The sequence below is a fragment of the Diadema setosum genome, chromosome 7 (genome assembly GCF_964275005.1).
Source record: "Diadema setosum chromosome 7, eeDiaSeto1, whole genome shotgun sequence".
Classification (NCBI taxonomy): domain Eukaryota; kingdom Metazoa; phylum Echinodermata; class Echinoidea; order Diadematoida; family Diadematidae; genus Diadema; species Diadema setosum.
The window spans coordinates 3,753,617-3,779,282 of record NC_092691.1 but is presented as its reverse complement, the minus strand read 5'-3'; the positions used below and the strand labels follow the sequence as shown (position 1 = coordinate 3,779,282).

At 38.6% G+C, this 25,666-nt stretch overlaps 1 protein-coding gene across 1 annotated transcript in view; it reads right to left on the bottom strand.

Annotated features, from left to right (window-relative positions):
• LOC140230583 (uncharacterized) overlaps positions 1 to 25,666 on the bottom strand; it is a 90,062-nt gene that overhangs the window by 8,196 nt on the left and 56,200 nt on the right. Inside the window, exons 2-4 of the mRNA XM_072310725.1 lie at positions 2,353 to 2,571; positions 1,499 to 1,688; positions 986 to 1,239 (exon numbers count right to left, since the gene is read on the bottom strand). Of these exons, the coding sequence (XP_072166826.1) occupies positions 986 to 1,239; positions 1,499 to 1,688; positions 2,353 to 2,571 (663 nt within the window). The remainder of the gene's footprint in view (positions 1 to 985; positions 1,240 to 1,498; positions 1,689 to 2,352; positions 2,572 to 25,666) is intronic.

The following is a 25,666-nucleotide window of genomic DNA, read 5'->3' as shown; positions in this document are numbered from 1 at the left end:
ACATGCTCAGACAGAACATGGTACAAGTGAATACACATTGCTGCTATTGTAGCACATAGAGTTGCTGAATGGTAACTTGGTCTCCCTGGGATTTACAATGTGTAACAAAATATATCAGCAATACAATGAATAATACAGAAGGGCTATAGCTTAAGCGTAGCTTGATTGCCTTACATCCCCTATACATAATACATGTTGACCTTTAAACCTAAACATTTTAGAAGATAGAGTGGGGGCTGTATCGCACCACATGAATCTGTAAAAAGCCCCCCCCCCCCTTGTATATAATTAGCGAAGGCCTGTCGCCAATCATTTACAACCTCTGAAATCACCACTCTGCACTTGCTTGTTACAGGTTGAAAATTGACTGGTTGGCGGGTTTGTTGGCGGTTGGCGTCAGAATGACGTCACAAATCTTCGGATTAATCAACTCTAGTTCATTTTCGGATCAACAAAAATATAAATATAGGGAATGTATTTGTTTCGAATCTTCGTAACAACGCACACCCCCACCAGAAATGTGTTCAAAAAGACAAAATGGGCAAAAGCTGCATAGAAATTTGAAATAGTATGGAATACATAATATCCCTTAATATTTAATATGATTTGCCAATCTTTTGACGAGCAGTCATCTGTTTATCTTCAGGTACATTGTATCTACCGCAAAACGTTTGCCAGGCGATCCTTAGTCGGTATAGACAAGGGATTTGCAACTACTCGGCAACCGGTGTTAGATACTTACCGATCGATTGGTTGTCGATTGTAGCCACTGCAAAGTGGCTGCTGCCTTTGTGCATGAATGACCAGACCCCAAGGTGGATACAGCGCTCCACAAATACTCATTATTATTGATATTATAGCATGGATAATATTGTGCACTGGAGGGCTGCTAGAAGTTAGAAAAAACGTCCTTAGATCTAAGTCAATTGTTTTCCGTAGTGCTCTTGCTTTAAGTTTTGTACATTCGTAAGAATACTTAATTCACCTTTGCACTCAGGGGCGCGGGTACATCCCGTCTGGGCAGTTTGGTCAGGAACACCTGATAATGTAAAGGGCAAGTCGCCTTTGGTCCTTGGTCTTTCGCCCCTTTCAATTCGGGTGCAGATGTACTGAAGGTCCGAACACTCGGCCATGGGATCGTCGATGACAAAGTCTACATCACTGAACGCGAATTTATCCTTCTTCTTGTAGTCTTGATCCCTCTGGTCCTGAGTTAAGACTTGAGTCTGGAAGGCTGTTCTGTTGGGATATGAAGAGGATTTTGAAAGTTAGACCAGACTCTGACAAGTGTTAGTACCAAAGGGCTTCGACTACTGTAAGTGAATCGGATTCGGAGACTACAGAACACGGCAACAGCACCAACATGAATACCTTGCACTTATGACTGTAACTAATATCACTGCCTTGTGAGCAATATGTTAATCTATACATTCTTTCAAATCCTCTTGTATTAGTGTAACTGCGCCCTCAAAAAAAGTATTTATAAGTTAGCGTATACCTCTTTCCCGTTCCATCGGGATTATCGGATGCCCAGGCATCGAGCCGCCAGAGATCCTCGCCCTGAGCACTAGTCGTGTCCCTGCCTTCCTGGAACTTGATGGGAACGTTGAGCTGCAGGCTGTTTGATCCCCCTTCGAAGAGTGTTCCAGAGCTAGTCACCGCGGGTTTGACTTCTTTCACTCTCACGTCTTTTGTGATAGGGGAAAACCATTGTGATAGCAATTACTATTTACCAGCGGTCGGACACAATGAGGATGAATGATAATCTAGCATTCACGGGCACTTTCAATATGTCCATGAGGACTTCCTAGCTGGTATCGAGACTAAGATATGTTCGGGAATCGATCATAATAGCCGTACAAGATATTCATGAGTTGACACAGGTCGTATCCCAGGAATATTTGGGAAATGTGAGAGTGTTAGTTTTCTCACTCAAGCTAAGCTATATTGATAAGTTTATTGTTATTAGTATGAACAAAGTGGATGCGCACACTGTCTTGTACACACAGTCCAACGGGCAAGTAAACACTGAAACAAAAACAAGGAAGCGGTTTCTGTAGACAGCGTAGAGTGATCTTGCGAGATTAGCATATGGAAAGAATTTAAGAAACATTGTTGCAAAGAGTGTAGTAGGTTGAGCTCGATACACTGTTTCAGTGAGCTCTGGGATTCAAGTAAATATCTAAAAATAAACAAAAACATTAACTATTAAGATGATTTTTGACGTCTTCATTCCTGTTAAATATTCCTTGTTCTCTATTCCTTTTTTCTTTTTTTCTTTTTTTTTTGGGGGGGGGGGAGGGGGAGTTCACTTTGATTTGAAAGGGGGAAAGGGGGTGTTTGAAAACTTACTGTAAGGGCAAAGGAAGCAGCACTCTCCGAGCGGCTTGATTGGATCCGGACAGAAGGCTGCTTGACAGCTCTCAATCACACACGTCAGGGTGGCATTGTCGCAGGCACACGTGGTGCAGTCGTCTACTTTCCACTCGTCACCGTGCATGTAAGGGGAACCCCGGTAGACGCACGGGAGGAGATTCTCTCCGGAGCTGATGCTCAAGGACAACGAATCCTCTGGCAGGACAGGGGAGAGGGTATGGGTGGATGGGTGGGGCGGGGGAAGGGGAAGAAAGAGAAGAAGGGGACGAAAAAAAAATTTACATACGATGAATGACATGCATAAACATTTCTTTTTTATTATCATTTTTATCATTTGTGGTAAAATTACCTGATGTATGGTTTTTATTTTCTCCCTCGGAAGCGAAACATTACAGCTTTTGTTTTTGCTGCAATTGCTTGTCCGCGTGTGATCTTTGAACCTTGATCAAGATTATACCTGTCATCCTCACGTAATGACCAAATGCCTACGATAATTATAGCGAAGCTAAAGTGGATTACTTTCCAGGTTATGGGCTATAATGTCAGGAGTATTTTCGGAAATCATAATAAGTCCCATCTCCAAACTGTAAGGTAAAGCATATGGTTTGTCTTTAACAGCGAACAAAAAATATTATGATAAAAACAATAATGAAAAAGAAGTTCAGTAGGTAAATTGTTTCTTTGTTTATTGATGTCGTTTTTGCTCTCGAATAAGCGATGGCAATTCTTTTGAGTGTATCAAAGTCATATACACTGTATTTTACCACTTTGAATAAAAGTACTGCCTCTTTGGTGTTAGTCTTTTTCTCATTAATCTGACATTCCTCCTGCCTACATCTGCGAAAAGTACTATCACTGTCTGACTCTTACTTGAACATGAATAATAAAATGGTAATCATCAGCATGTTGGGTCACGTGACATTACTTCTTGGATCAAATCTTGAAGACACTACAAAGGAGAGAGTAAGTGTTACAAGCCATCGAACTCCAAGGGTTTCCAATCCGTTGAAAGCTTTGAAGCTTCAAGTTTCTAGAGCATTTATCAATTCAATTGTTTGTGTATTTTTCTACTGCAGGGAATTCATATGAACGCAGTTTGATTGAAACGGATATTAAGTGGAGAAGTAATGCATGTAATACATAAATGCACAAACACAATCGAATATAATGATAATTTATGTATTATAATCATATACAATAATACGTTTGTTAACGTGTGTGTGTGTGTGTGTGCTTGTGCGTGTGTGTGTGTGTGCGGGTTTTTTTTTAATAGCACACCTTTACCCATTATGTTTGACCCGTTACAACGAAAGTTTGATGAGATTCAGAGAATAGATATCCTCAATGAATTCTCTTTTTCAACTTCCTGCTTTGCAGTAGTAACAATAGAATACTATTGTTATTTGAACCTCAAAATTTGTTAGAAAACCGGTTACTATAAAAAGCTTTGAAATTGTGACGCAGTCATGTGTGCAAAGATTATACGTCTAACACGTTATTTTAATTTAGATGATATTACTCTAAACATGCTAAAAAGCCCGATACCCACAGTGACTGTGCGACCTGAGCCTGCGATTTGACGCGAGTTGATAGCGACCTAGAGTCGCACCAGATCGCAACAGATGGCTGCGAGTTAGCGCGATCTAATTGTGGACGCGACCTATTCGATGCCCACTGTTCGAGTTTTTTGCGATCTCACGGCGACTTCCCTGGGAAATGCATTTTGTCCGATTTCCGCGCATGCGTGCATGGTCGAATAATAATAATATATGCAAATTGCGTATCCTCTTGCACGCCAACCTTGTTGGTCCTTGTGGCTTTTCATCCAGGAATTGGTAAGGCTTCCTTTTTTGTCTGTTTGTTTGTTTTTTAAACATAAATCATATCATCAGCTTTTGAAGGTGTGTTTGTTTGATTTTAGGGTTTCTGCACTGCAGGTCAACCAATAATCAGCGGTTGTACCAGACCGATCCAGCTTGGAGGCCCCTTGGCCAACTACTTCTGCTTTCTTGGCCTATATTTTGGTAACCGATTGCCTCCACATTGTAAAACAGGTCTTGGTCCCTGTATCACTGCACGATTATCTCTTGTTCAAAATCTAGTGATAATGGGGCTTTTCATGGAACAGACAGTAAACTGTTTACGTGATCTTACATTAAGTTATGTGACTTTTAAAGGAGAATTACAAAGCAGCTGAGAAAGGGAAAAATTCTGGCAAAAACAATGAAAATTTGATAAAAATGGAATGAAAATAAGGAATTCAAAACATTTCAAAGTTTCGCTAATTTTTCAAGAAACAGTTCTTAAGCAGTCAATACGAAAATGCAAATAGTGGAAGTTATATGATTGTATTCTTTCACAACTTGCCATATGGTTTGTACATAAAGTTTAACATTTCCAGTTTATTATTCAAGAGCAATTTCGCCTTGGTCTCAAATGTTGATTTTTCTAACTGATCATTATCATATCTTACATTTTGATAACAAACACATTGAATTTTGTCTTTCTTTGTACACTAGCAATATCAAAATGAGAGGTGATAGCATCAATTTATTTGCATAGTGATATCAACTGTTCGAGAACTGTTCTGCAGAAATTAGTGAAACTTCCCAATGCCATAGCTTCTCTGTTTTTTTTTTCCAATTTTGATCAAACTTTCACAGTTATAATTGTCAGATTTCAATTTTTCTTATCAGATTGACATATAACTGAACTTGAATTCGTCTTTGAGACTCAACTCTATCACGAATTCTCTTGAGTTTTCTACCCTTTTGGAAGGACGAGCAGGTAGGTTTGAATGCTTGTGAGCTTGCATGGCGTGCAATCTAGGCCGATCTGTGGTCGCTTACTGTGCGACCTGATTGCGAGTGGGCGCGACTTAACCACAGGTAGCAACATTTTTTGAACATGTTCTTAACCTTGCGACCTCAAGTTGGGCGCCCACTGTGCGGCCTCTCCGCAACTGGCATGAGATCTCTCCAGCTCGCACCAGATCGCAGGCTCAGGTCCCACAGCGGGCCTTGGGCTTTAACATAATCATGTCTGCACAAGTTTAAATAATGTGAATGTTTTTAAAAAATACAATTTTGTCGAATTCTCTTTATATATTTTTATATCATTGCCAAGCTGTGCCAACGCGAATGTAGTAGTCTCCTACGATGACCGTGTGTTTTACGAAGACTTAATTCTTACGAAGACTTAATTCTTAAATTTTGAACAGATTGTCCTGCGGAATAAACTTCACTCGAGTGTACTGTTAATATTTCTGCATTCACCAAGTCCACATACAGCTTTGAGGTAAATTTCCCTTTGAATGGCAAACAGCCATCAAAGACAAGAAAATTGAAAATGAAAATGAAAATAAAAATGAAAAAAAGATGAAAATAAAAGAATGAAAAGACAAAGATGAATACATCTGAAATCTTACCTTCTTGTCCATGACAAACAATTGCCAGGGTTGCCAACACAACAAGCCCGAAAAACAGACCTTGCTTGTGTCGTAAAAGCCTGTCCACCAAGTTAAACATGGTGGACACTTCTTAGTCCGGCACGTCCGTTTACCGAGAGACTAGAGAAGAAGAGAATAATGTTCCAAGCTGGACGATAGAGACTACGCCCGCTTTCTTCACGAAGTCCCCTGGCCAACTGACAACTTCTCCAAAACAGATGTTAGCTTTTAACCAAAGACTTTTGTGACCCTGTATCCCACGCGCGCTCTGCCTTGCAGTCGCCCTCGTTTTTCCTTTGATGCCGTCTTCTTTGCTTTGCTTTTCTTTTTTTTCTATTTTGAGCAATTTGGTTAACTCAAAGAGGTGACGTGCACGTGCAGTAGGAAATAACAACAGCTATCGTCAGCAATGCTGAAATTGCCATACTCACAGAACTCCTTGTAAGCACCTCTGTGTCAGCCTACGGAGTGATACGTGCCGAAAGAATGATGACGTCACGCCAGCAATGATTCTCGACGATCATGGTCGAGGAAAAAGAGAGGAATGAGGAACATGACAACGACAAGATAGGGAGTGAAAACCAAAATACCTTGCAAGGAGTCGGTTAGATGACTGGTATTTATGTCTACTACGAAATAGCCAGGCATGTAAGATTTCATATACAGTGCATTCCTGTTATAATGGACACGGTTTAACGAAATTCCTGTAAGAACGAAGTAAAAATTCAAGCCGCAATGTCATCCACTCTATGATTTTATTGTTTATTTGTTGGGTTATAACGAAATTTCGATTTAACAAAGGAAAACTAGCTGAAGTCCCGAGGACTTCGTTATAACGAGAGTCCACTACTGCAAGTGTAATTTTTACAGCAAGTTGCTGCATGGGTTTGGTTCTTTTCCCACTGTATCATTCTCAATAGGGTAAGTTCTTTCATGTGAAGCTTCCTCTTATCAAGTTGACGTGTAAGCTCTATGGCATGCGGGCAGGAGAGCTAGGTCCTCGGGATCTGGTGGTCAGTCGAATTAGTAACGGTCAGTCCCCTTCACTGACCTTTTGATGCAGACATCCTGCCTGTCCTTGTATCTGGTGATCACATAGTCGATCCGGTGTCAATGTTTTCATCGAAGATGAGTCTAATGACCTTGGAAATGGATATCTGGTAGCTAAGGTGTCGGTGATAGTTAAAATCATGCTACAAGCACAGGAGGCGGCTGGCTACTGGAGTGCTAGAGTCATGAGGTGAGATGATAGCGTCTGGCCATACAGAGTAGTCTCTGCCAACGGTGACATAGAAGTCTCCGAACAGTAGTAGAACTTCTGCTGAGTAGAGTTTGGGAACTGAGCACAGCAGGCACGTGGCGCTTTTGTAGAATACTTCTGTTTCGTACTTGACTGCAGGTCATTATAGTGGCATACCTGGCGACGGGGGTTGTCACTGCCATCAGACGATCACCGATTCCCCTGGGTGCGTACGGCTGAGCCAATACCCACTTCCACGGGCTCATCTAATGACTACCAAGACGAGAAAAATATGTACCCCGTACCAATCCTAGTGATTCACCTTGTTCCTTTTTTTTTTCTTTCCTTTTATGGAAGCAATGTCAATGTTGTAGCAATGGGCTATGTGCCATTCAGGAGAAATTCGGCGTTCAAAACTTTCACTTTCTTTCCTTTCCGTTAGAGTTCTATCTTCTGGGACCTAATACAATTTTGTTTGTGTGTGTGTGTGTGTGTGTGTGTGTGTGTGTGTCTTTGTGTCTTTGTGATTTTGTTCGTGTTGTGTTTTTATGGTATTTGGGAGGAATGTTCTATGTCCACTCATAGACCTACTGAGAATGAGGTGAGGCAAGGTTTCTGTAAGACACCTTTACCAGACCCTTTCCCAAGAGAGGAAGCAGTGTTTTTCTTCCTGGAAGAGGCTGCTCAGCCGTCAAGCTATAGAGTATAGACGAGCGCCACCCCTGCATAGAATGGGTGGAGAGCGACCATCCTCTCCTGACCACCTGAGCAGGGTGCCTGACTAGCAACTTCCAGCACCATCTCAACAGGATCTTATAGACTTGGTAGCGTGGGGAAACATGGGCGGTCTGCTTGGATCGATCTTCTTTCGCTGCTCACCAAGGATGCTTTCGAAAACCACAAATTGCGTCCATCAGCGAAGATGTGCATCAAAGCATGCGCGTGTTGGTAACGGTCGACACCATCAATATTCATCGACTGTGTGTGAACGTATATTACGTGACAAAAGCTATGCACAATTCGAATGTATTCGAGCCGGGGAAGTCTTCCCAGTTCATGATTTCCCCGGGGCAGAGGGTCTTAAAGAATTGGAGGGTTGATAAAGGCGCCACTGAATCTCGGGCGAAAGAAGTAGAACAGGTGGGTATGCCCAGCACCTTGGCCCACCTTCTCTTCCTGCCGCTTTAGCCATGTTCCAGCCACTTGAGTTCGAGTTATTTTTTCTTCAGATATGTGTGTTTGTGTGTGCTTTGTACGTCTAGTCTAGTCTAGGGTTATTGGAATTTTTGGCGAGAGAGAAAATAAAAGGCAAATTTGGAGTTTCAATGATGGACCCATACCGGGCTCCGTGACTGAAAATAAGGAAGTGCAGCATTGTTCGCCGTCATTGTCAACTCAAAACATCCACAGGGTATGCAAATCTATATACTATGAATATGTTTTATTGGTATAACAAATTGATGCTGTCTTTGTTTTGTTCCAGTGTTCCACGTCTTACAAGCTTTGCTTTTTAGTGGAACACTGTTTTCCATTGTTATGATTGCTTACTATTTTTGTTGCCATGACAAAGCGCATTGTTCCTTTTTTATGACATCATTCGTGCATTTATACTTTATATTGTATTTGAAAAAAAAAAAAAAAGATGCCCTTATCAGAAAGAAAGACAAATCGAAAACTTGTAACACTTTGGATCATGTTCCCTTTTTCCTTTTTGATGATGTAAATAAATAAACTATTGAACTATTAAACTATATACAATTGTACACTAAACATCAAACGGGCGATATTTCATCAATTATAATTATGTAATGCAATCTGTCTTCATCGGGTAATTGCCGAGTCAGATCCGGCGTGTGGGTTCAACCCCAAATTCCGTACTTGAGATTTGTGTGTAAACGCAGCAGGAACCTCACCAAGCGAGTCAGATTCCGTGTGCAGCTTCGGTACGGATCGGGAGGTTGTGATGATGAGGACAGAACATGCCAGAACGCATACAAGAACGCACGCGTACTCATTCGTTCCGTTGTATCCAGGCACAAAAAACATACCTACAATCAGAAACGGAAGGCTGAAATAAGCACCAATAACAATTGGTACACAACAGATGTAACAACAATGTTTTAAACAGGTAATGAATTCTGGCGATGTTCGTTATTCCGAAAATGAATAAGGTTCATTATTCCGAAGGTTCGTTATTCCGAAAATGAATAAGGTTCGTTGTTCCGAAGGTTCGTGATTCCGACGCACACAAAATTCCACATACACCTTGACGTTCGTTAATCCGAAAATGAAAGATGGTTCGATAATGCGAACATTTGTGGCGTTTATTCCGAAGGTTCGATTTTCCGAAGGTTTGTTAATCCGACAATTAAATAGGGTCCGTTATTCCGAAGGTTCGTCAATGCGAATGTGAAAAGATGGTGCGTACTAACGAATCCTTGGAACAGTGAACTTTATTTTCATTTTGGCATTATCGACCCTTCGGAATAACGAACCTTCGAGAAAAATGAACCTTATTTTAATTTCGGATTAACGAACCTTCGGAATAATGGACTGTAACCTTGATTTCATCTTTCTACACTCCAAAAACAAGGTGGAACAAAGAAATCCTAATAAAAGGCGTGGCCTGTAGTCTTTTATTATTATCACTTGTTTTTTTTTGATATCTCAGCCGTTTGAAAACCAATTTTCATCAAATAAACGTTGGATCCTTTTCAAAATTACATCCTCTTTCATATTTCATAAGAGGTTTCTCATTATCTCACGAATGTTTAAAACATATATCCCCACCTCAACCAGTAGGGGACCTATACTGTACAGTCTCTTTAACGCTCAGACAGTGCCAATTATCGTATTGTTCCGTAATTACGACTCATTAAAGCGTGTCACGTGAGTTTAACATCAGTATGGTGGCAAGATTCAGAAAAATCGTAGTCCTATTTATTAACTGATGTATGGCAGGACCGGCGGAACGGGAGGGGGGGGGGGGGGGCTCGGTCCCCCATTTCTTGCACCATACATAGACTGGGTTTAACCATTTTGGCTTCTTTTTCTTTTTCTTTTTCTTTTTTTGCTTTTCAGCTGATAAAAAACGGAGGTGGCACCAAAAGTTGCGCTGAAGGTTTTTTTATTTTGTTTTGTTTTGCTTGTTGGCTGATGTAACCCGGAAATGGCGCCAGAAGTGTAGAGTGTCCCCACCCCCCCCCCCCCCACACACACACACACACTTTTGAAAACGTGCCGCCGGTCATGTATGACAAGGACGGTGTATGGGGTGGATATTGTAGACAATCCCTTTTCTCCGCCCCTCCCCCCCCCCAAAAAAAAAAAATAATAAATAAAAAATAAATTGTGAAAGGGGAAAAAATTGCTCCTCTTTCTGAGTTAAACGCACTCGTCTTGGTTTATGTCTATACTGAATACAGTGACATTTTTCATCTTTATAATTGTGCCTTGTTGTTCTTTTTATCAGTGTATGCTTCAGGATTGTTTTCATTATCATTATCATTTTTAAAGTCATTTTCTCCTAAACTCATTCCTTTTAGTTCAAAACTATATATTCCTTCGCATCACACGTTACTTCCGATGTTACGAACTTGTATGTTTCGGTTTCTACACGTGTCATGTTTCTTGCGAAATGTGGATCGAGGAAACAAGGCAAGTGAGCAGTCGTATAAAGTCCGTCCTCAGCATGGCGAGCCAAATAAATGTTCGTTTTGCCCATGGATGGATTATAATAAGAAAGTTCAATTAGAAACGGAATCACAACAGTTTTGCCCCTTGATCCTATGTTCAATGCCGTTACTCATAGAAAGAAAAAAAATTATACTTAAAGATTATGCCATTTCACTTTAATTTGTCGGGATTGATCTGGGAAGTGATAAAATCGGATTACCTGGAGTGTACAATATTAAACACTTTCACAACATTAGATTAACACTTTTGCACGTAATTTCTGGAAGGGATCGACTTTTTTTTTATAAGCATTATCCTTAGGTGAAGTTACATTTTATGTAATGGGTTGATAAACAAGCAATATTATACCCAACATTATGTTTGCATTCAAAATATATCTTTAGCTTGCTCAGACAGATGGCGGGATCAAAGGCACAAATGCACCTGTGGAATTCTTTTAACCCTAATCCCACCGGTTTTTTTGAGGACTTGAAACCACCGGGGGGGGGGGGGGCTTTTTGGGCCCCCCTTCAAATCTCGGTCGTGGATCGCGCGATCCTCGCGAAAATTTACACTAAGGTAGAGGCCAATGTAATCTTCAAAACTGTATTGTTAGATTTTTCAAATTTTAATTTATGAATTTTATATAAGATTAATTCATGCTAATTTATGCAACAATTATTTTTTTTTGCCTATAAATAAAAAAATAAAGCTCCAAGACTTCTAAGTTTTAGTGAACATATTCGTTTCAATATCCTCAACAATAATATTGAAGCAAAAATTCGGTTTCATAATTATTTCTGATGTATTTTATTGTTTATTGAATTTCGTATGTATTTCTTTTTGATTTTGTTGGTTTTTTCGTCAAAATTTGTCGCAGAAACTTTTTAAAGCATAATCAGGCTAACATAAAAGATTATCAGCCATTGAAAGTAAACATATTAATTTTCATATGAATTAGTTGCAAAAACACAATTTACATTGGATTTGTACACAATTAATCATGTTTTTGCGCAAATTTTGGGTCGACGAATTTTGTTCAAAGGGGCGTGGCTTCAAAACGGTATGCCCGGGAGCAACAAATTTGGTCTCAAAAGTTGCGCGATACTTCAAAGAAAAAAGTCATAAAATGTCGCGGCAAGAGCATCACGCGTTGCGGAATAATCACGCGAAACGTCGAGGGGGGGGGGGGAGGGCAAAATGCCCTCCCCCGGTGGGAATAGGGTTAAACATCCATAGAAAACTGACAGCTGTTTGAATAGTCAGTTGGAACACCATCTCTTGAATCTCCCTGATTACAAAGAGACGCCGCATAAGAGTGTTCACCCCTTTACCTAAATCGGTAACGTGGGTGTTAAAGTGAGACTGCCATCGTGTTGATACTCTCCACTGCAGAATGTAAACCGTCTAGACAGTTCTCATTGCAGACTTTGTGTCACAGTCCTAATCAAATGTTGCACGCTCCCCTCAAATCACAGCTGTCGGCCGTGTTTTGGTTACTATTTGAATGTTAATGTGTGCCCACCCGATAACATACTGAATGTCTTCCGCAGATGCGCCGGCTGCGAGGGTCAGGTAAACCCAGTCACTCAAAAGATTCAGCCGAGACAAACGAGAACCCATCGTCACATTTATTGCTTGTGACATCAACTGCTGACTTATCAGAACGTGTAGCTGAAAAGCACATGGAAGGTACCCAGCAGAGGCGAGAAAAACATGAAAGTGACAACTAACATTTGCAGAGAAGAAGAGGAAACCTGACAACTAACATTCACAGACTAGCAAGGAAATGAGACATAAATAAAGATACTACAAGCAAACGAACATCACGCCGCTGACTCTTTGAAAAAGTTCGAGGGGGCGACGCGATCGTGTTAATGATGCATTTACAGGTTGAATGTCCGAAATGACGAACAAACAAAATAAACTAAACACTTTTTGGTCAATTTCTACTCTCTATCCTGCTCACATTGACAGACTTTAGTTCATGTAAACGAGTGGTCGTTAAGGTTCAAGTACACTCTATATTCATGTTCAATAATATAAACCCCATCAAAGTCATTGGATTTTCTTTAATACTTTGAACCAAATTTGAAACTGGTATAGAATTGCACTCTAAGTTGAAGAAAACATTAAAAAGTCTACAAATCCCTAATGAAATTATGATTCATTTTGCATTTCTTGAAAACGACAACAACAGCCTATCAATAAATGCATCATACATGTTCTGTTAATGTGTGGATTGAGTTTTGTGTATTATACTAAAGACAAGACTGTGTGGGCCTATCAATTCCGAGGAAATTCTTTGTGATGTTCCTGTTCTCTCACAGGGGGGGGGGGGGGGGGGATAGGCAGGCCATGTTCAACCTTGACCTCTCAATCTCATCCTCGCTGTCTCTCTGATGGCAGTGAAGGTATACAGGCGATTTGTGCTTGCACCTTTTGAAACATTACTGCATATGAAAAGCAAAAAAAAAAAAAACAACAACAACAACAACAACAAAATAAGATAACGCTGAAAAATAGTTGATTTGAAGATAATGACGCAGTAGAGTGTTGATGAATTTATAGGTTTATGGAGCTGATGTCGATTAAGGGCATGTAATTAGCAGTAGAGATTTGATATAAAAGTGAAGTAAGAGATATCGTGGATATTTACGGTTCACGTGTGTGGGATTTTTAGCTATACAATTCCGTGTTTTTCGCTGTGTTTTTTTTTTTCGTTTTGTTTCTGTCCTTGTTTTCTATTATAGCTCTCAGAGTCTCAAGGATCGCGCTCTGCAGAAAATATCTGTTCCAAAGGAGATCGTTTGAGGGAAATGATGGACCGCCTATATCCTTCAAGCTTCATAGCTGTGAACCGCCGAGAACATCAACAATTACTGGAAAATCTCTTACCAATCTGTGAAACAGCACTTCAAAGACAGAACCTGCCACGAATTAAAGGAACCGTGCAGTGCAAATAAATGTTGACTCCCATTGATTCATGGTAATTATCTCGATCATTACTTAAGTAGCCAAAAAAGATTGTCTAAAATGTTCGATATGTTTTGTGTTATGTTATGTTTACTGTTTTTCTTCAGCTTTCTTGAATTCGCCCTCAGAAAGAAGCAACAACTTCAAAACCGAGATTTTTGCCTTGACATCATCTGTCAATTGTTGCTCAAATACATGTACTATGATTATCAAAAAGGGTGCACGAGCTCGACACCCACGAGTTATAAAATCCACGAGCTATACTGATCACGAGTCATAAAGTCCACGAGCAAGACACTACGTGAACAATGCCAAAGGGTTAGACATCAAGCTTGTCAAGTAAAGTAGGCTAACGAGCTATACCGTCCACGAGCTAGCCATTAAACCTATAAGGGCCGGGGTTGAATCAACCCCCTCCCACCGACATTTTCCGCGACCATTCAGCCGCGCGTATTTTTTTGACTGTGTCGCTCGCTGACTTTTTACTTTCAAGTCTCGCACATCTTATGACACCCTTTTCGCGAAAATCGCACATATCGTTACGACGCTGCACGACCTTTTATACATGCTTGTCGCGTCAGACCGAAAACGTGATATTCTCAAAAAAACGTGATATTCTGTACAAAGTCTATGTAAATAGAGTTTTCTTACCTTATTCAAAATTTTGTTGAAAAAATATTAATAAAACAATAGAATACATAAGAAACTTTGATACCAGATTTTTACTTTTTTTTTTAGGAATGCTACAATAATGTACAAGGAATAATGTCACTAAAAAATTAGGATGCCATTAGCTTTATTCTCTGAATTACAGCAAAATTTATGATTTGACGCATATTAATTAATATAAAATATTTAAAAAAATGAAAAAAAAATATTCTATTTTCTTTTATAGTTTGGTAGATTACTCGACTGGTAATCGACGGCTGAGATCTCGAGGGGGGGGGGGGGGGGAATCAACCGTCCCCCGGCCACAGATCTAACAGGCCAAAAAGCTCGGCCTGGTTAGGGTTAAGACCAACGAGCTTGGTCCATGAACTCGACAGTACATCATGGGGCTTGAAGGACTGTACAGTACTGGTTGAGGTATAACATTTTTGGTGAGATAATGAGAAAACTCTTATGAAATATGAAAGAGCATGTCATTTCAAAGAGGATTGAACGTTAGCTTGATAAAAATTGGCCTTGAAATGGTTGGAAAAAAAAGTAGTGATCCTAATAAGATTGACAGGCTACGACTTTAATTATGATCTCTTTGTCTTACCTTGTTTTTAGATATCTCAGTCATTTCAACATCGATTTTCATCAAATAAACTTTTGATTCCCCTTAGAATTGTATGGTCTTTGACATTTCATAGAGTGGTTTCTAAATATCTCGCAAAACGTTGTAAGCTGAATCCTCACCTCAACCAGTACTGTACATTCCTTTTGATTAGTGTCGAGCTAGTCTGCCTTATCTGCCTATATAACACATATATATATACAGTAACACAGTGCTTTATAGCGCATATCACTACCGTGGTGTCTCTATGCGACTTGGTGCCTAGTGTCTGATAGCTCGTCTGCCTGTTCTACTTGGTGTTTTTAGCTCGTGGGTGTCTAGCTCATGGTATTGCAATAACCCAAACAAAAAGACAATGAAATAGTGTTTGAGTGGGGGTGCTGTGGCATAGTGAATAAGACTCCTGACTCCCGATCGGAGGACCCGAGTTCGAATCCCGCCCAGTGCTTAAAACCTTGGACAAGATGTTTTTACCCACTGTGTCCCTCTCCACCCAGATGTACAAATGGGTACCTGGCAACGCTAGGGTAATAATGATAGCAGGGCCCTCTGGTAGAGAAGTAGCAACACTGAAGAGGCTACCCTGGGTAAATAAGACCTTGTTATTATTACTAAATACATTTTCTGATAGACCGAGTATAACTGCCAAGTTTTCCTGCAATTTCTAAAAAAAAAAAAAAAAATCATATTTGTAACATGGACATATGCAAGTGCTCATGCTCAGTCTCCGTATGTGATTATACCATGTGAATAACCGAGAGAACAGTTGTTTGGGTGCTTTTGTTATGATCTTTGGATTTTTTTTTTTTTTTTTTAGTCTTTTATCATTTCATGATTATCAACTTGAAATAAATTATCTTTAAGTAACAAGCCACTTGTGGTGAATACATTTGAGCTCATTTTTGCAAACAAATTATTATAAAAAAAAAACATCGATATTTAAGGTGAATTCAAGCCAGTTGCGTTTGTGCGAAAGCATGTTTCTATACTATGGTCTTGCCATGTTCAAATGCAGGTCCATATTAAACAGTTATGTTGTTTTGATATCCCGTAAATGCTAGGAAAGTATGCCAATCCATACCCTATGTCAGCTTGTTCAACGCCTGAATCATAAAACACTGTGAATGATTTAAAATAATCATATGTATACAGCTGTATTTCACTCAGCGTTGGTTTCCATGACAACAAAATTATGTAGTATGGAAAGGATGACTCCTGTAATGCAAACGTAATATCCTCGATGGCCGAATCTGCGTGTTTGATAGTTTGGACAGAAGCTATCCAGGCACGTACCATTGATAAAACGAACATTATGTGATCGGAATTGATAAAGCAGATGTCACGATGTCAGTTAGGATTTTTCGCTTCTGACAGACGTTGTTAGTTCAGGGATGCGCGGCAGTCACTGAAACATGTAGCGGACCTCGATGACTTAAAGCTCCTGTGTACCATTGGGAGCCGTGATTTACATGTAGTATGCTCGAGTTATCACATTTGATGCATAATTTAGTGTAGGTCAGTTGTATCACGAAACATCCTACCATATACGGGGTAAAGTCTAAAATATAAGGAGATATCACTTTTTCTTAATAAAGTGGACGGACTATTTTAGAAACAGTTTTATTATAACTATTGTTCACATTTTGTATATTTAGCATTACTTAAAGGGATGATACAGCTTCGGTTGAGATGGGGCTTCAGGTTTCAAACTTTTTTTGATGAAGATTTTTTTGAGATAATGAGGAACCTCTTATGAAGTATGAAAGAGCATATAAGTCTAAGAGGAATTCAAAATTTGTTTGATGAAAATTGGTTTTGAAATGGCTAAGCTGAACTTTGGTTTTGGATGTCTCAGCCATTTCAGAACCGATTTTCATCAAATAAAGTTTGAATTCTTCTTAGAATATTATGCTCTTTAATATTTCATAAAGTGATTTCTAAGTATCTTGCACGAAGTCAAAAGCTGATTCCTCACCTCAGCCAATACTATATCATACCTTTAATATTGATTATACAGATTAGCAATTTACATTAGTTGTTTCTATCCCTAACTCACATTTTAGAACTATTTTGAAGCACTAAAGCTTGGTTTTCGTATCAGTGGTAATTAATGCCTTTAAATTCATCTGGAATCAATCACAGCTTACCCGATACAATGCTAACAAACTTTTCTCATTGTCACGCAATGGTATATATCTTGGAAATGTGGACAAACATAAGTAGACAATCGTCATTTTTAACTAAGGTTTCAATTTATGCATCATACATCATTAAGTAACACTTTGAATACCCTTACGAAATAATTACATTTAATTTTAATCTACAAAATTTGACTCGCAAAGTATTTTGAGTACGCTCATTATAGAAGAAAAAAGAACGCTAATCCTTTCAACGTGATATGATACAACAAAAATCAAAAATACCAAATGTGAGTGGGTAATATGACGATTGTCACTTCATAACGACAAAGTAACCACAATATCTCTATACTACTAAATAATGATTAGAATAAGCAAATAGACAAACTGTTGTAGAATGTAAAATTGCTTTTTAGCGTTAGACTTATAGAGAACACCGACAGTTATTACATAATCATGATTCCATGTTTCTAAATAAACATTTCCTATTATGTTTTTCAGACCCTTATTCTTTTCTTACCTTGTCCATACTCTGTTTGTCTGAATATCAATCTGTTCGTTTTGTTTCTTTGCCTGTTTGCTTGTTTGCTTGCTTACATGAAAAGAGCAGAATTTAGAAGAAATGTCTACCCCAATGAAGGTCAATGTCAAGCAATGCCGCCGGCACCGTTATAGCAGATCTCGGAACATCATAAAGGAGTGCCACAAATCGCAAGATTAAATTTCATTTGAATGCCAAAATATACCTGAGCATACAAAATTGGTCATCGTCATCTCATCTCTCCCTCCCCACCCCGTCTCTCTCTCCCTCTCTCTCTCTCTCTCTCTCTCTCTCTATCCCTCTCTCCCAATCCTGTGCTTGTTTTTTTTTTTATTTCCTATTATACAAGTGTATATTTTACTATACTGTCACCTTCCTGTTTGTTTCGCATCCTCCTATTCGTTCGATGTGATGAAATAGGTGATGTTCGTTATTCCGGAGCTTCGTTTCAGTGAAAATGAAATCAGGTTTGTTATTTCGAAGCACACAAATTCCCTATACACCAGTACCTAGATCCCAGAATCAAAAACACACACACAAAAAAAATAACAACGGGTTCGTTAATGAAACATCTATGCCGTCAATTTGACGGTCTGTTGTTTCGAAGGTTCGGTCATCCGAAAATGAAATAAGGTTCGTTATTCTGAAGGCTTGTTACTGTTAATCCGAAAAGAAGGTGCACAACGCCCACTAACGAATTTTTGGAATTATGATACTTGTAATTCATTGGAAGTAACCAACCTATGAAATAACGAACCCTCGGAATAACGAACTGTAACGGGTGAAATTACCTTTAAAGGGACTGCAATAAAAATGGCTTCCGGTGGTGGCATTTTTTTTTTTTAATGATAGCTTCCATGCGACCGACCGGAAACACGGGTGTAAGGATAGCCCTAGGTGATATCCTTGCGAAAGAAGTGTTGTGATATGATAGTGCGCCCTCCTTTGTTGGTAAGTAGATAACTGGTTGTCGTATGGAGAAATCGTAGTTTTTGCTTTCGAAGAAGTGTAACTTTGGACTGCTATAACTTTTGAATGGAATGATTTAATGCATTTAAATCAATGAATGATTTAAATCAATTCTGTATACAGCATTTGATTGTCCTGAAAGACACATATTGATTGCGCAAGCTTGTTTTCAAGAAGTGCTTGAACACATTACAGAGTTTTGCCCAGTCAAAGAGATATAATCTCTTTGTGTCCAATTCTGTCACGCGTTTGTGTGTATGTCTGTGTTTGCTTGCGAGTGTTTTATGGGTACTCGTTAGGGATTAAGGATTATGAGGGCTTTCCAATTTCCATACTTAATGTGCTGACTTCTAGTCCAATTTTTTCCGTACATAATACGTTTTGTTCCATACTGATTTATGCGATTAGTGAAATTTAAATGACAAACTAGTGACAGTAACGCGAATTGATGATTGAGACTCATAGTTAAGCCAATCATGTGTAACCAGAGACAACTGGCCCCAAAACGTGTCTTCGTTCGTGATGATATTATAGTAAGGTCAACTATGTCAACTAAATTTATACCGGGAAACCACCACACCATAAGTATGTAGCGGGCGGGCGCGCTGTGACAGCAGAATACTCACAAGAAATACAGCGACGCAGCGCGCAGATCCTAATTGCTTACTAGAACACACAAGTACGAGACAATACAGATTATGATTGTACTTATAATAGATAATGCGCGCACACACCTTACCCATTAACGCATTGAAGCACATAAATTTATTTTGTAAACGTCTAATTCTTGTCGGTATTATCAATGGAATGTAGCCAGGTGCGAGAAATTATCTTTTACGAGAGGTGAGTAAAACACGATCGCATTGGGGAAAGATTTCGTTCTTTATCTTAACGTTCTTAGAGATATTAAAAAGGAAAGGCCCTAGTGGTAATAATAATAATAATAATAATAATAATAATAATAATAATAATAATGATAATAATAATAATGATAATAATAATAATAATAAAAATAAAAATAATTATAATATTAATAATAATAATAATGATAATAATAATAATAATAATAATAATGATAATAATAATAATGATATTGATAATAATAATAATGATAATCGTAAGAAGGTCTTATTTCCCCCAGGTAGCCTCTTCAGTGTTGCCACTGCACTACCTGAGGGCCCTGCCATTATTATTACCCTAGCGTTGCCAGGGTCTCATTGTAATATACATCCTGGGTCGAGAGGAACATTGTGGGTAAAACGTCTTGTCCAAAGGACGTAAGTACTGGGCGGGATTCGAACTCGGGTCCTCTGATCAGGAGTCGGGAGTCTTATCCACTATGCCACAGCGCCCGCCATTTTCATTGCATTGCTTCGAAACCATGTAGGTCTACTTTGCGGCACTTTTAAGGCTATTCATCATTATAATACGGCCATATCAAGAAAAAAGAAAACAAAGAAAGAGAGAGAGAGAGTGCATAGATTTATGTCAACGACTTGATCATCAAAGCTGTTTCCCCCTTTGATTGCTGTCACGTTAGCATGGGATTTCTCTTATGGGATGGGTGTTTAACAGGGACACCAGCGTGTCTTCAATTTCAAGACACATGTCTTGGCAGTTATTGCCATATTATTTCGTCGCTCGCGAGAAGCACGAGAGAAAACGAGGACGACAAACAAGAAGGGGAGTCGATTGCTATCTTCGCCTGAAATTTGATGTATGTTGGGCTTGTTTGCCAAGAGGAAGGTTAAAAGTTGTGAAAAGCTACGGTCAAGCAGAGAAAGCGCATTCCAGAATCCCGTCGCCAACGTAGATATGCAGCAGCATATAGCCGTTGAAAACTCTCACGTTTTGAAGGACTGTATAGTGTTCCCCTTCCCGCTGCTAAGTCAATAAGCCAGTAGGTCGAGTGGAGTGCAATGACTTTACAACATAGCACTTACGGAGGTCTTCATTTAGCGAGAGTGATGTTGAATGAATGCATAGTAATGCTCCCGTGCATTTAGCTGTAGAATTTGTGCTCGTCATTACCAAATTAGTATCATAAACTCTGTGTGCATTTTAGAACAAGAAATGATATAAGATTAATTCGGATATGAATAATTGTGTGTTTTTTTTTGTTTTTTTTTTAATTGCAGCAACGTATAATAGCAGCTGCGCTATAGATGATGATTTACTTCAATTTGTAGAGCGCCGTGAAAATAGTTTATAGTTTGCAAGAGCGCTAAAATACAATAAATCACTGTATTGTGTTGTATTGTATTGCATTGTATTGTATTGTATTGTATTGTATTGTATTGCATTGTATTGTATTGTATTGTATTGTATTGTATTGCATTGTATTTTATTTTATTGTATTGTATTGTATTGTATTGTATTTTATTGAATTGTATTGTATTGTATTGTATTGTATTGTATTGTATTGTATTGTATTGCATTGTATTTTATTTTATTGTATTGTATTGTATTGTATTGTATTTTATTGAATTGTATTGTATTGTATTGTATTGTATTGTATTGTATTGCATTGTATTGTATTGTATTGTATTGTATTGTATTATATTGTATTGTATTGTATTGTATTGCATTGTATTGTATTGTATTGCATTGTATTTTATTGTATTGTATTGTATTGTATTATATTGAATTGTATTGTATTGTATTGTATTGTATTGTATTTTATTGAATTGTATTGTATTGTATTGTATTGTATTGTATTGTATTATATTGTATTGTATTGCATTGTATTGTATTGTATTGCATTGTATTGTATTGCATTGTATTGTATTGTATTGTATTGTATTGTATTATATTGTATTGTATTGCATTGTATTGTATTGTATTGTATTGTATTGTATTGTATTGTATTATATTGTATTGTATTGTATTGTATTGTATTGTATTGTATTGTATTGATGAAAATAAAAGCCCTTATTTTAAACATTTTGTTATACGTTCATATAATACGTGTTTATTTCCATATTAATGTGCACATTGTAGAATTGTGCAACACATAGATGCCCCAATCTGTAGCATCGTCAGATTATGAATTTGATAATACAATAAAACAGCAAATACCTGACATGTGTGTCGACTTAAAGAATAGATATGTCACACTCAATCATTCCATTCTTTGGGACAACTTGTACAAGCCTGCCTTTCGAGGTTAATTCATGCAATCGTAAAAGGTTAACGACATGTTGCAAGCTGATTGGAACTCACTGTTTACAGGCAGAAAAACAATCTATGTCGTACCATAGGGGTTTGATGCATGGACCAGTTTTGTCAACTATCATACTGTAATCTTTCAATGAAATCATCTACTTTCTTTTCTTACCCCTCTTTTAATTTTCAGTCATTACTGGCATTGTTCTCGCCATCCACGATTTATTCACGAGCGACCTATTTGACAAAAACCCTGTTTTTCCCAGTTCAATTTAAGTTGCCATACATATTGGCATAACCAATAAATCTAATGTCTTGATTAATTATTGTGTGTATAGAGTGAATTTCTGTTGCTCTTATTTCTTCTAATCTCTGAGGATTGTATTCTTTTTTTTTTGTTATCTTGATATTGATTTCCAACTGTAGAATCACAAGGCATTAAAAGGGTAAAATTCAATGTGAGAGGATGAAGATTGTCGTTGATTTCGAATACACTTGAAGTGGACTGCATCTATACGTCCGATTTTCCTCACATTTTAGTCAGGACATGTCTTATCTTGATTTTGTTGCATTCACGGAATCTACATGAAATAATTTTGGGGTGTAGATTCCATGTTAAAGTTCAATGAACAATATGGTTGATTCTCTAGATTTCGTGTTCTAAAACACAGGAAGCGCACAATTAAAGAGAGTGGGACAGGGATGGGGAGGGGACTGGGGAACCGCACGATAAAGTGGGGTGGGGAGATGGAGATGTTAGTAGAGAAGAGGATGATATACGCACGCATGTTGTGACATTTAGATCTGCTTTTCCATTCCGGCGAGATGTATTGCTTGTGCGTCTCTTAATGACACTATTAAATGTCTATTTCATTCCATGTAATGACAAAGCCCGTACAGCAAATGATATTGACACACCAATTACTGAAGGTACAGTGTATATAATAATGTCAGTCACATGTTTAACACGTCTTCTCTGACCTCAATTATTCGTACGTGATAGTCGACATTTGCCAAGGCATGAACGACGCAAAATAGGTCAAATCCATTCCAGGGTGATAGCTGACTATAATAAGACCAACGTCGGAAGCCTTATCGACACTCAACGTCAGTCAGGCTCTAGATTTGAAGAAAATATTGTCTCATTGCTAAAGGGCATGTATATTCGAATTACGCAGTTATTTCGTTTACAGTTGAAGGGGATAACTGAAAACACAGGTTAGTGAGAATAAAGTAAAACTAACCGCCCCAGTCGAAACGGGATTAATGTTTTCCACATTTTGGGATAGCTGAGACGCTTCCAGATGAAGACGATAGATCAGAGAAAATTCTTGTTCTATCCTCATTTTCTTCTTTTTTTTTTTTTTTTTGGGGGGGGGGGGAGGGGGGAGGAATGCTTATACACTTCCTCCAAAAGCTAAACAGAATAAATGATATTAATTACGTTATTTTCTTCCCGTATAAGCACTGAGCTAAAATCCAAAGGCAAATTCATGTGCAATTTCGCTTCAATTAAAAGAAAGTATGAATTATCTTGGAAAAATTGTATTTTGGAGCCATTTTATTTCATTTTTTCTTTTCCACATGTTAAAGGTAGGGGATACCTTTTACAGACGTCCCAAAATGCAGCAAAACATTAAATATGAACCTAAGGGGACTTGTTTAGGCCACTGCTTAGAAATTTGGAAGTCAACAGTTATCTACAATTTGAATAATGCACAAAACTCAACTACTCAGTAGTTCTGTGTGTCAGCCACACTTAAGCCTTTTTGTTGCAGTCTTCTGTATTTTTTTTTTTGATATCTATAAACGCAAATCTAAAAGTATAAGAGCTGATGTAATAACATATAGAGTGTGTGGCAAGAATGTATATAGAAATGTTTGTAAGTTTTGATGAACTTTCTTCACAAAATATACATGATGGACACACATGCAGTGCATGGGTCTGCTAAGGTAGCCTAGTAATGTACTGGAATTTACGGTGAGCCCCGAAAAAAATTCAATTCAAAATCTAACGGTCAATAAAAATGTACTAAATGTTACCTTCCACTTTCAATACTTTATGGTAGTTTCTAAAATGGTACTCTCTCCAACATACTACTGTATTTTTACAACTCTTCATTTAAGGCATGCAAATGGGATTCCCTACCTTTAAGACATCTTCATCATACATGGTCGTAGGGAGAGATGCAATGATGCTGGGATAATCCAGAGGGATAATCATACAAATCCCTTGAGTGACTATGCAACAGATTCCTAATTGCTTTGTCTAACTAAATGCATGCGTCTGCTGACATCTTCAACCTCTGAAGAAAAATAGGCTAACGAAAGCCTGGAGTGGTTCGTATCGTTGCTTCGGCTACAGAGGATAAGTAAATACAGTTGTACTAAAATGCCACCTTGGAGAAAAGGTAGCAAAAAAAAAAAAAAAAATAGCGCGATCAATAAATCTAAACGCCTGAAGCTGCAGACAACCAAGATTTAAAATAATCAGAAAATGCTGTACTCCTCAATCATCCACCAGTCAACCCATTCGCAACGTAGTGATCCACAAATGAATTCAAATATTATGGATTTTCATTATCATTTCCCTTCTCTTCTGATGTCTGAGAATACAGTATTAACTTTTCCGCCCATTTCTTTATAATCTATTAAAGGTCTTTTAACAAGAACCGACATTGCTATGTTTGGCAAGCAAAGGGCAAATTGCTCTGGTCGTCGGGAACAGCATTTGTTATACGCGCATGATTCCACTATGAAAATAAACTGGTCCATTACACGTGGGCGCTGTTGCTCAGTCACCGTTTTTCTCCCTCTTGTATCCTGAAAGGCCAGTCTGTCGCCCTCTATAATCTTGTACATCAACCCGGCGATCAGAAGATGGGACGTGCCTCATTTCTCAACGCCAGTGCTCGATATTCAACTTGACACGTGTGGTTCTAGTGCCTTATGAACACGATATTTCCTTGGGATTAACATTTCTTTCAAGTCTGTCCCCCGCCGACTGACATGGCTCTGAGCAAAACATATCGTGTGAGCGCTTAGTGCTTAACCCTTTCCGTGTCATAACTTTTGACAATGCGTACAATGCTATGGGGTTTTCTATGCCAAGTAACACTCAAGAAGACTGCTCCTCTCCGCTAGAATTTTTATTGCCACCAGCGAAACAGTAAGCTACCTACACCGAAATAGATTTAAAAGAGAGAGAGAGAGATACTAACCTCAAGATCGAAAATGAACTTTTCAGAATGTTGTTTTACTACTAGGCCGAGAAAAGGCTGTGTATCTTGGTGCAAGTTCCATCTTTGTTGGTCTTTGTACCGAGATGAATCTAATTTGTGGAAAGATATAGATCAGAGCACAGAAGACACACCGGAAGAAATCAAAATCTATGTCGACTAGGTTCATATGCCTCTTATCACCGTTTTCTAATCCGTACCAGTAGGGCTAGTGCTGCAAGTAGATGAAGATTCAATATCTGAGATGTCTATAAACTGTTATTGTTAAACAAGATGCAATGTTTGCTGATTCGTTACAAACACAAACCCGGGCACAAACCTATAGACATCCCTCGCACACACCATCGTACGTACGCACACTCATGTTTACTAGTGATGCGTCACACACACACACACACACACACACACACATACATGCACACACACACACACACACACACACACACACACACACACACACACACACACACACACACAGAAGAAACGCATACCCCAAGAAATATGCATCTGCGGAGACGCGGAAGTTTAAAACCTGCGGTATAAAACGCTTTGTAAGCCTATACGCTAAAAGGGTATATATGGCTCGCCACCAAAAGCTACTTTCTGGTATGTCAGAT